The following is a 12,876-nucleotide window of genomic DNA, read 5'->3' on the forward strand; positions in this document are numbered from 1 at the left end:
ATTGTGTTACAACACAGTTTGGTTAGGCTGTATGAAAAACAGAAACAATCAAATGAAAATCAAAAATGGAATTGAATATAGTGGGGGGGCACTACTGTGTTCTAACAAAATCAGGTGGTGTATCTTTTATTACAAGATGAAAAACTGTGAAATAGTTATAGCATGTGATTGCTACTATAACTATATAAATACTTAAATATAATAAAAGTCATCATCAAGTTCTTGGAGGTAAAAAGTATGAGAGTGTAGCTTCATTCTTAACCTTAAAAAATCTACTTAAGGTCCTGTTACTTCTATCCTTATAGTCTTCCTCCGTGGATTTACCTGTGTCAGTTAACAAACTGTTAAAGACTGTGTAAAGTGAATTCAGACATTTTCTTCTAAACACATTAAATAGGTCATAAATGTATTTCTAAAAAAGGTGTAAAAAGCATTTCAACCATTTAGATTTGAATTGTGGAGCTAGGCTTCACAAACTGTGTTTCAACATTTCTGTGTTCAGGATTTAGTGGGCGGGTCTGATTAGCATAAACCCGCCCCTGCTGCTGTAGAGGTAGAAATACATTCAGCACACACTACTACTACTACAGTCTACAGTTAGCCACTTAGCTGAGCTAGCCGCTGAGCTAGCAGCAGAAAGCTCTCAAACGTAGCATCCATGTTTCTGGTAGAGGTGGTGACTTTGATTGACAGGTGACACTTGGTAGGGGGCGGGGCTTCAGCGAACTAGGGCACTCCCACAGCGTTTGGTAGCAGAGCGATTTTTTTAATCATTCAAATTTGGCAGGGTGGTTAACAACACACTTTTCTGTGGTATGTCAAACTCAGAACACATATTTATTCTTACTTTACACAGACTTTAATACAAGCATACATCTCCATTACATCCGAGCACACTCCATCTGTTGATACATTTAAAAGCCATGGAAAGCTAATAAGATAAAAAAGCTGAGATAAAAAAGCTTTTAAAAAAATCTATTTAAAATCTTTGAGTCACTGTTTTATTTACCATGTTCCCTCTGAACCCCACAGTGCATCAGCAACATGTACTGTACACATAATCTTATTGGGTAATGTGCTCATGTGTCAGATTAGTAGTTCAGTGTGTCTGGGTTGATATGATTAATTGGGATTAAAGCATGTGAATAGTAGCTGGCGTCTCTTTTGAAGCTGTAATTCATAAAAAAACAAAACAGAAATGTCTAAATCTCCATTGGGTCAATGTTGGTCTAAATCAAACCAGAATAAACAAATTGCATGATTTATCACAGAATTTCAATGATTGCAGCAGAGGAGACTTTGTAGCTCATATTCTGATTTGGGTCAGTACAACAGAAAGCATATTACCAGCCTTCCTCTGCTCTGCCATTACCTCCTAAATGATGTGTAAAAGCTGTGACTTCTTCATGAAATGTGTAAAGACTGGAAAGCAACATTTCTCTAATGTCTTATCCGAGAAAAAAAAAAAACATATTAAAACCTTTCTGTGCACCATTTCCAGTTTTCACAGCTCCATAATGTCCAGAGAGAATCACAGGTATTGCTGCTCTGCTGCTTGTTACAGACAGAGATGTTCTTTGTTAATGTGCCCAGCAATTGTTTATGATAATTACAGTCTTTCACAGCTGACAGGAGGTGAGAGGTCATAAGCTGCTAATGGGCTGACAATAGCTTCTCTGTGCTCGACATGCTAGATAACAGTTGTTCTGCTAGTTCACATGGCAGCAAACAGAGGCAGAGAGAAAATAGCCACATAATAAAGAGAAGAATTGACTTCTAATTTAAAGAGGCTGAGGGAAAAATTAGATAGATAGATAGATAGATAGATAGATAGATAGACAGATAGAAGACTATGACTTATAAAGTACAAAAGAACAAACAATAATAATAAAAAGTTATATTAAGTACATTATAGAGGGATAAAAGACACATTTGGAAAAAACATCAGAGCATTCATTATATGAAACATCATCCAACCGAATTTAAAAATGTTCTAAGGATAACAATGTGTCTAATTTATGGGAGTCTTAAAGCGTAGTCTATCCATGAGAAGCATAATAGGTTAATGCATTTTTTCCCCAGTTAATGTTCATGAAAAATAAAATAGTAGCTTATTTAAGGCGGCTTTATAAATAAAAATAAGACAGCGTTGTTCCCTTCAAGTGGTAAGTGATGTCCATCCCACTTCCTCAGACAGGATACAATGATGGGCTCTAAAACTGTCACCTGTAGTAAATCTAAGAGAAGTGCCATACACAGCATCAAGGGGTTTGAGGTAATAGGCAGAGGCATGCATGTAAATTACATCAGCAGAGTAAAACACTGATAAAAGAATCTGAAACCTGCTTCTTAAAGCCAGGCACTGCTTATTTCTATACAACAAACCCAATTTAAACTGGGATGGTACTTATAACATATGACTTCTGTTTTATTTGAGCTCTAAATATTGTTCTCATAGTACTACTTAATGGATTTTTCATCTGAGCAAAGAGCATGGAATTACTCTTATCTGGATTAGGAAAAGTTTAGGTTGAATCAGGGCTTTTTGAATAGTCACAGAATCAGCCTATAAATTAGACAATGCTTTGTTAATAGAGGGTGCCAGTGTGTCAATGAATTTGTTGTCAACATGGTCATGAATAGAGCTATCACTAAAGAACCTAGATCAATAATGTACAATGTGAACACAATAGGACCCAGTATTGAGCCATGTGGCACTCCTTGTGTAACTTTAAGGAAACCAGCTTGATGACCGTCTGCAACTTTGACTTGAGTTCTACTTGTGAGATAACTGAAACTAGTTTCAGTTATCTGTCATTTGTCAGAACATGATGTTAAAACAGGTTACCATAAGTAATACAGTGACTATTAAAAATATGACAGATTTGTTCTTTTCCTGAAATAAGGACATAATCTAGATGAAGGTGCTTGGGTAGGGAGTAAGCATGACCAGGATTTAGTGACTTACATATTTTCTGGAATTTTGCTGGATTCCCATTATAATCAGAGAGGATATCAACAGAATAGCCTGAGTAAGCATTTCTAATTGCCCTGACACACTTGTTTCTGAATTGTCTAAAGATCTGCTAATCCATAGAGGACTTTGAGCTTTGAGCCCTTGCTACGTTCCTCAACCTTAACATTATCAAGGATTTGATTAGCACATCACTTATGGTTCAGTCCACCCATTATGTATTGTAATTGTTAAGTGTCAGCCAGGTTTCTGTTGTATTAATATACCTGGATTGGTTTGTTGGACCAAGATTATAATGGAGTCCAAATGTGGTACCAAGCCTCTTACATTCATTTGGCTTAATCCAAAACCTCTGCTGTTTCAGAAGTCAAGAGGAATATCAACTCAAACTTGATTAGGGGCAGACTAACAGCTGAGGCTATGTAGGTTCCAAGTAAGTATGTTAGGCTAAATAGATATTTTGTGTAGGCCTATTTCTGAATGTGGACATTAAGCATTTTAATAACACAACGTAGTTTGGATGGTATAAACTTTACATTGAATTGGTGTTGTCAGTGCAGGTTCATTTCCTGACCTGCTTCACTCCCAACTTACTCCATCCATCTGTAGTAAAAACTCCTGGTGTTGTATTTTCAGTAGCACAGATATTACTAATATTAAAGATCCAAGATGAACTTGACAGAAGGGTGGGACTGAGAGAAAACAAGTGCAATTAGAAATATGTCTGCAACTTCAGCACCACGGACAGTGCCATGGATTTATCAATACACAGCATAGGCTACTTTTATTTCAGAGCCATGGTCCATAATCTCTAACTTGCACATCGACAGACAAAGGATCAGTGAGTCAGACAGACTAGACTAACATCAACTAAACTGATCTGCCCCTGTACTCTCTCTACTAATAGGGGATGGGTGGAGGGCTATAAGACATATCAGGAGACAAATAAGTAGGCAATGCCATGGCTGAGCATTTCTACTTTGAAGCTGCAGTGTACCAAGGACAGTCTCAAAAACCTAGATTCAGTCAGGCAGGATTTCCTCCATCAGTCATTTATTATTAAAGATGATTATATGCAGAGTCTTAAGTCTTCAGGTTTTCTCCAGCAGCTGATTCCATTCTCAGTCTGGCATATTACTGTTTAGTTAAGTTTCCATCAGTCAGATCAGATCCATTATGTTCTCCACAAAGAGAAAGATTAGCTTGTAGCTTGTAGCTTGGCTAACAGAGCTTGTGCTTCCTCTAGTGTGATCCAGCAGTGTGCTGCTGCAGGACATTGTGTCCTCAGAGCTTCAGTCAGCTGAGCGCCGCTCTAAACTTTGGTGGAAGTGAGATGAACAGTTGTTGATCATGTTCACAAGTTCGGTTGGGATGTACCTGCTTGGCTTAGCTGCACTGATCATGTTATCACTTTAAAGGAATAGTCCCTAACACTGAGAGCCACATATACTGCTGCACTGCTGCACACCTCCATCAATACACTGGAGTATTTATAGAATCTGGAATTTTTAATGAGGGAGAGAAATATCGATCATTTTAAGGATTTTAAGGTGGTAATTTTACTTTGTTACAGAAAAACCATAAACACACATTATTGTTCCAACCTAAGTATCTTTACACGTCTTAGTACATGTGTGGAAAGTGTCTTTAAAGAACTGGAGTAACATCCAGGACGCGACAGCCATATATCTGCTGTGTCTTGGTTCTTTCATTCACTGTGATAGAAAACACTGACTGTATTGAGTTTTTAAGATGTGTCTTACTGAAAAAAAGAACTGAGTTAATCTTAAGCTTGTTCAATGTTTTCTTCACATTCAACAATCTCCACCACAAATATGTAGGGGAATTCACAAGCAGCACCAAGCTGACCAATCAAGGTCCTGCAGTCTTTCTGTGATAACTCTGTAGCTTTAGCACTACAGTGGGTTTGTGTGTTAGCTTCCAATTTATATTGTAACCATTTACATTTCAGTAATGAGTTTGACTTGAAAAGATAAGAGCACAATGGTAGATGTAGTGAATGATACACAACCCTGAGTTATAATAGCATATTTGATATTGAAGAGACAAGAAGTCTGTCCTTCTTCATAGACTCTAATATTGAAATGATCAGGGAGTGTGGTTCCTTTGTCAATGTTATACTACTCTCTAGTAAGGTACGTATGTGTTAAAAACCCATACACTTATCACCACTGAAGCTGTTTCTAGTTACCATGGTGATGGAGAGAATGCTCTCACTTTGGAGGAGTAGTAGTTGATGCAATGAATGTGAATGAAAAAGACAAACAAACAACAATAAAACAAAAGGCAAATGTGTAGTGTCAACACAGTACGCCCATTGTATTTATGTCACAGCTGTATGTGTGTGCACGTGTATGTGTGTGTGTGTGTGTTTGTGTGTTCATTTGTATTGCCAACAGGCCTGCCATCCTATGTATGTCCATTGGCATTGTTTTCCAATACCAGGGAAGTCACAGGTATAATTAACTTATGGTCACGTTTAGAGTTGGGGGGACAGGGACATACTGTATTGGAGACCAGTTAATTGGGGACGGCTCATCCAATTGGGGACCACAAACCATGCTCCCAATTGGTAAAAAGGTTATGTTTTTTAGTTAGTGGTCAAAATTAGGGTTATGTAAAGGTTAAGGTAAGGGTTTGGGTAAGTCTCCAGGAAAGTGACCTGAATAAATGTGTGTGTGTGTGTGTGTGTGTGTGTGTCTGTGTGTGTGTGTGTGTGTGTGTGTGTGTGTGTGTGTGTGTGTGTGTGTGTGTGTGTGTGTGTGTGTGTGTGTGTGTGTGTGTGTGTGTGTGTGTGTGTGTGTGGGCGGGGGGTTGTACATACTGTATGTCATGACACTGTGGTATTGATCTGTATGTGGATAGTGCTTTCTGCTCTTTCATCAAGATTACATCAGTATCCTTGTAGTCCTGCAGCTGCTGAGGTATAATGTAGCAGAACATGAGTGACAGTAGATATAACATGTAGTGTTCTGAGCTGTGTCAGCACTGATCACATTGATGGCACTGCTGTGGTTAAAGTGGGGCTAAAGCTACTAATGCTAACTACTATCCTGCTGTAATGCTGGTTTTGTAAACATCATTAAAATAATATTGTACATATGATGGGTAATATTTCAAATGTAAAAACACTAATGTCAAATGTGTGTTATTGTAAGGGACAAACATTTACATGGAATCACCTTAAGAGGATTTGACCTGTGATAAATTGCATCACATGCTTTTTTTTAAGGAAATAAACTCTATGTATTATATGTGATACAATGTTTTGCATGTGATAAAGTCACATGATAAGGGAACATGTAGCTTCCTCATTGTCAAATTAAACCAAAAAACATGTTATGCATGTGCTTATTGCACCACAACATTATAAGTCATCATATATACATCATATACAGTCACACAGCTTCTGACATATCATAACTGACATGGTAGACACTTGGTTTTCAAATATTCAGTTTAATGTAAAAACATAAATGATGGATGAACATGTAACATCCCATATAAAACAGTATTTTATGAGATACATTTACATCTCCATATGACTTTCACATATGTAATATTTTTACAAGCAAAATGTAATTTTGTAGGAATGGTAATGGTCAGGATGAAATCACACTTTTTTTTTTTTTTACCATGTATGCATTTTACTTGTTTATATTACATATTAAAATTTTTACATCCACATCCATAGCATTTAAATGTGAAAACAGCAGTGGCACACTTCTTCAGACATTTAGCCATATGTATATAATGTTGTTACATGTCAAATGGAACAGATCACATGAAAATGCCAAATTATTATATGGAACTGCATTTTACATTGCTCTCCTAAGTATATGTGATTTTTTGAATATAGATATTACACATGATACATGGATTTTGCATGTTTTTTTTCAGTATGAGGAATATATGTATGTGTGTGTATATATATATATGTGTGTGTGTATGTATATATATAAAAATTATATATATATATAAATACACATTTTTTTAAATATATTACTACTAGTACTGTGTATTGAAGTAATTCCTCAACATCTGTCTATTATCAACATGACAAGGCCCACTTCTGATAGAAGAACAGGCTGTTTGGCGTGCCACTACTAGTGAAAAGAAAGAACATTTGTTTCATCATACAAACATATTACGACCCGCATACTGTTGAAACTCCAGCCAATGGAATGTGCCAAAGCTGTTAGCCATCTTTAATTATTTATTTATTTATTCATTTTCAGCAATGGCACACACAGTTATACGATAAACAACACCTGCTTGACAATATAATTGTAGGATTTATTTGTCTTGAGAGAGACAAGGGAGACATAGAAATGAGGGACACGCGACGAGAACGAGCGTATAAGTCTTAACAAAGACAGATGGTGCATGGTAGCAGAGGTAGAAGGGAAGAAGAGGAGGAAATGAGGAGGGAAGAGAGGAGAAGGATGTGGCGGAGGAGACGCTTGGTAGGCGGGAGGCAGAAAGGAAGCAGTATGAAAGAAGACATTAGTAATCTCCCCAGCTGTTTGTGTGAACAGAGGGGATGTGCCGGCTCTTGCTCTCTCTTTTTGTGTCCGTCTATCAGCATCTCTTATCTTATTGACAAAGCGGTGCGGTGTCCTGAAAGCTGGGCCTGGGCCCAAAGCCAGCCTGCTGTGCCTGAGAGGAGCACAGAGTCATTGATATGAGGGATTATCTCTTATTATGGTCATGCCACACTTTGCACCCATCCTACCTCGCATCACAGAATAGGGAATTCTAGCAAGGCACACACACTGACACACACATACACAGTAACACAACAGCTTTACACATGCTTTACCAGCTGAGCCAGTGTGTCTTTGGGCTCTCACGGCTCCAAAGCCTATCTCTTACATCAGACACCGTCTCAGATTAGGCCTTATCAGTAGGTAAAAGATGCCAAGCGCTACAGAGACTCAACCCTCTTCCACTATTTCATGTTGACAGGAGGAGCCATACGTGATGTTCAAGAAGTCTGACAAGCCGCTGTACGGGAACGACCGCTTTGAGGGCTTCTGCATTGACCTGCTGAGAGAGCTCGCCAACATCCTGGGCTTCACCTACGAGATCCGCCTGGTGGAAGATGGGAAATACGGCGCCCAGGATGAGAACACGGGCCAGTGGAATGGCATGGTCAAGGAGCTAATGGACCACGTGAGTCTCTAAGTGTTATCAAGGATGCTGCATGAATGTAATCTCAGCAAAGGTATTCAATGTATACTTAAAGGATCATTACAACTTCAGTCTAAATGTCATAGTGTTGACAAGTTGTTCTAGAGACGTAGCATAGAGACGTAGAGAGACGTCACGGACAGTCAAATCTGATTTGAGTGTTTGGATCTGTTCAGACTCAGACACATCTGTCCAAATGAGATTTGAAACTACCTCCCAAAGGTGGTTTCAATCTGGTTTGCAAAAATCTCATGTGATTTATGACTGTTCAGACTTCATAAAAGCCATCTGGTTCCAATCTAGTTGGCTAAAAATCAGATTTTGGCTTGCAGTGTGAACGCGGCCTAATAAGCAGGTTTTCAGTATCTATTCTATTCACTTTGTGATTGTAAGAAAATTAAATATATTTGAAAAGATCAGTATGGAAACTAAAAATGGCTCACAGGTGCAAGACAAATGAATAAACTGCAATTTGTCGAGAGATAGCTACGGAAATGTATTTTAAAAAACATTGAAGTACAAATATGTAATATATTTAGTTTGAGTCTGGGGAGGAGGAGACAACTCTCTCCACTATTTAGAATTTAGACTGCAGTAGCCATTTTAAACACTTGCTATCAGTGTTACATATTACTCCTTTAACTATGTGGAAACCCATTTTGCTTTCATGTGTTAAGTTTGATTAGAAATAGAAAATGAAAGTTGCAGTTTTATTGCCAACAGTAGCCACATGATGTGCATCATTTCTGTTTAGTATAAAACTGTAAAGTATGTTATACTTGGTTGAGTAGATTTACTGCAAGAAAATGGAATCTAGTAATGACAGTTTTATGGACTGCTTCACTGTTTGCTTTATTTCCTAATACGTTTGTCTGAACTGTAGTTTGTTTACTGAACAACTTGTCATTTTCTGGCATATTTCGCTGTGTTCCCAGACCTCTGCAATTAACTTAGTGAGTGTAATATTGTTATTACTGGTAGGGATGGCGGCAATACAAAAATAAAACAGAAATGATAACTCAACATACAACACTGTGAGAAAGCAGAGTAGCAAAAATGATAAAAAGCATCCAGCACTTTTGGAAAGGATACATAGTCAACTATTGGTGAGAAAAACTGTTTTTTTGGTGTTTATTAGAGCAAATATTGGTCATAAACAGTTTTCTGATTAGTCAAATAATCGATAAATTACTCAAGAGAAAGTAGCTATCGACAAAGATAATTCATTATTGTTGATGTTATTTAACAAGTAAAATGCCAAACATCCCAGCCAGCATGTCCATGTGGGCCCATAAGGGTTACATTTGGGCTGCAAATATGGGTCCCAAGTGGGTTTATCCACAGTCTCCATAGTGACCCCACATGTGTTTGCCCATATGGGCTTCAAGTGGGTTCTGACTGGGTTTCAAGTGGGGCCCTCCCGGGTGAGATCCATGTGGGCCTCATATGTTTGGGGTTTAAGTGGGATCAGAATGGACGTTAAATGGGGCCCATTTAGCCAGCCCACATGGGTTTCACATGTGGGGCCCATGTTTCTGAAACAATATGGGGCCCATACAGTTTGCCCTGTTTATGGGCATGCCTGCTTAGCTCACTTACATCCTTTATAGGGCTCATAGAGTCAGCCCATGCGGGGCCTGTGTTACTGAGACCATGTGGGACCCACACAATTTGCCCAGTTCAAGCCCATATAGTACCCACATAGCCCACATCTAACCCATGCGGGGCCCACATGGACATGCTGGCTGGGTTATGTGTTTTAGACTGACCAAACAAACCATTCAAAGACAGAAAAATATATTTTATTGATTCCTTGCAGGGAAATGAAAGCATCAAAGCAACAGAAACAGATGCATAGTACAGATTAAAGACGGAAACTAAAACTCTATAAAGCTATCCACATTTGTTTGCTGGGAAATGACCAAGAATAAGATGCAATCCACAGATGCTTTACACTGAGACACATTAGGAGGCGAAGAAGATGAAGCAGAGAGAAGAGAGAGGTAACAACTAGCACTATTTGAGAGTACAGTGATGCGAGGAGAAGCATAGATTCTGTCATGAGTTGTTTCCCCTACAGAGCTTATTAAAACACACACACAAGCTCACACAATCTGCTCACATTGTAGATCATTACGCTCGACAAAGTCCCAGTTAGGATAAACTGCACAGGCAGAAAAAATGGCAGACCAGCATGGCCTAAAGTCAATATCTGACCCCATTAGAAGCAGCACCCACGAGGGGTCAAGTCTCCCTTAACTCTGCACACTCGTCTCCTGCTTCTGCTCTTGATCAGTGCAGGGATTGGCCGTTGTGACAGATAGTCCGGTCTTTTCATGGGTGAAGGGCCCAATCCCCTGTGAGATTATGTTTAGTGTGGGTTTGCCCCATTTCTGTGCGCAGGGTCCAGGCTTGACTTAGACAGATGGTGATTGCAGCAGACAGGCCCTCAGAAGAGAGGGGAGTGTGGACTCACAGAGGAGAAGTTCAGTTGAGGAGGAAACGTTAAATTGAGCCGAACAAGTTGGAAACGTCCTGTCAAAGGAATTTAACAAAATTATCTCTGCTCTGTGTAATGCTCAAAGCGGAGTAAACACATTCTGATGTATTCCACTGAAAAGCAGCCATGGCTTGAGTTAGCGTTTCCTCTGTGCTGTGCAGGGCTGCATCATGGTAGTTTGCATAGATTCAGAGAGGCATGATATCAGAGACTTTTCATGTACTACAGCTGTGAGCAGTGAGCTCAGTCACTTCATCCTCAAGTGATGTATGGCAACCTTCATAAGACAAAAAGGATGTATCTTTGAAAAATGAAGCACTTGACCTTGCTGTGAATGTTTAGCATTTATAGTCACAATGCAGCCTGAGATTTATTAACTGTCAACACGCTTTTCACCTCAGATATGGTAACATGGCTTTCCCCGGCAGGCTGTGTACATCCCTCCTCTATATCTCAAAAGCACAGGTTTCACACATAAGCATGACCGTGGTGCTTGCCAAAGAAAGGATTATGGAATATTATAAATAACTAATAGAAATGTCATGTTAATGTTGTTTATTTATCAGAATGTGAAGTGCAAACTGGTACATATGTACAGAGTGGTAACACATTGTGTTCGTAAAGCTTTTTACACTGTAGCAACATAAAACCGTAGCAGTACATTCACACTATCTGCAGCTGTGTGTGTACAGTATGTTGTGTTAAATACATCATTTACTCTGCTCTGATTGGACAGTCATTTTATTGCGTAGCCAACGTATCAACCAACAATGAGCCAACTGTAGTGTAGCTGGAAGCCTCTTTGGTTTCCGAAGCTCAAAAATGTAGCATGTAGTTATTGTGATGGGCTCTGCTTTTGTCTTCACTGTTATGTGCCCTGTTTTCAATCAGTTCTTGGAACTACATTAGCTCAAGAAGTCATACTAGATGCAAGTTTCTGGAATAGTGCTGCCAATGAAGAATACTCATTAGAAAAATTGAGATTTCCAAGTTGTCATTAGTATTAAAAGAGCTACCTCACTACCAAACAGTGCATCAACACTGTCTTGCTTTTGCCTTTTTATGGTGCATTCAAAATGTTAGGGTTTTTTTACAATACAGTAGGAATATAAGGAAGAGCGTAGTACTGAAGCCTCACTAGAATCTTATGAGTCCATGCCATAGAAAGCTCCAGGTTACAGGTTGTTAAGCTCCTGCAGTGGAAAAGGGCTTAGGTGTGAATTTCAACAATGCTGCATTGACAGACAAACTAAACATCTAGTCTTGTACGGTCAGGCCTCAAGTGTGTCCACTCCGCTATTCATTGTCTCTATAGATTCTAAAAACTCTGCCCTCATGGGCTGGCAGCAGTGGAAATGTCAGGATCATCCACACATTTCCAAGTGATGCTGATGCATTGGTATGACCTGTGTCTAGTGCTCCACTCTAGCACTAAGCATGGCACGAGGCTAGACTAAAGCCTGCAGCCATCCCTGCTGTCAGCAAACTAACCCAACAAGCACACTGCTCAGTGCTTTACTTACAGGGGTTGACTTTGGAAAAAATGTGCTTTGCAAAAGTTAATAGTTGCAAAATAGATACTGAAGATATTTTCTTTTTTTTAAACTGGGCAGGAGAGTGCTTCAGTGTGTGTTCCTTCTGGATGGATGGAAGCTCTGTTGCTTGTCAAACGTATTCCACAAAGGACCGTGTTGCTGCAGGGTTTTTATTTCAACCAATCAGGAGCACACCAGGCTTCACTCATTTAATCAACTGATCTCAGTGTTCAGACAGTTGATTGGTTTGCTCTTGATTGGTTGGGACAAAAACCTGCAGGCACACGGTCCTTTATGGAATAGTTTGGACATGCCAGACATGTAGAATATGGTTGAATTTTGCTGTTTTTTGGAATAGGAATGTGTATGTTGATGTAACAGCATGCTATGTCCTCTGGATGCTGGTTCAAAAACAATATAATAGGCACTGAAGTTACATATGTTAACATTTCAACGTCTGTGTTTGCCATTTAACATCATGTTGAAGCATCTATTTTTGGTTATTTCCAATCAAAACATGTTAAAGTCAGTGTAAAGTTAGAATAAATAAGTGTTCTGAGTTTGACATACCACAGAAAAGTGTGTTGTTAACCACCCTGCCAAATTTGAATGATTAAAAAAATCACCAAATATATGAAATTAGGCTTCAAAGC

General features: G+C 39.0%; 1 protein-coding gene across 3 annotated transcripts in view; it reads left to right on the plus strand.

Annotated features, from left to right (window-relative positions):
- grik2 (glutamate receptor, ionotropic, kainate 2) overlaps window positions 1–12,876 on the plus strand; it is a 322,030-nt gene that overhangs the window by 236,286 nt on the left and 72,868 nt on the right. For all 3 annotated transcript variants that reach the window (XM_053326627.1, XM_053326625.1, XM_053326626.1), the window contains exon 10: window positions 7,964–8,170. In XM_053326627.1, coding sequence (XP_053182602.1) covers window positions 7,964–8,170 — 207 coding nt within the window. The remainder of the gene's footprint in view (window positions 1–7,963; window positions 8,171–12,876) is intronic.

The sequence above is a fragment of the Scomber japonicus genome, chromosome 10, assembly GCF_027409825.1.
Source record: "Scomber japonicus isolate fScoJap1 chromosome 10, fScoJap1.pri, whole genome shotgun sequence".
NCBI lineage: Eukaryota > Metazoa > Chordata > Actinopteri > Scombriformes > Scombridae > Scomber > Scomber japonicus.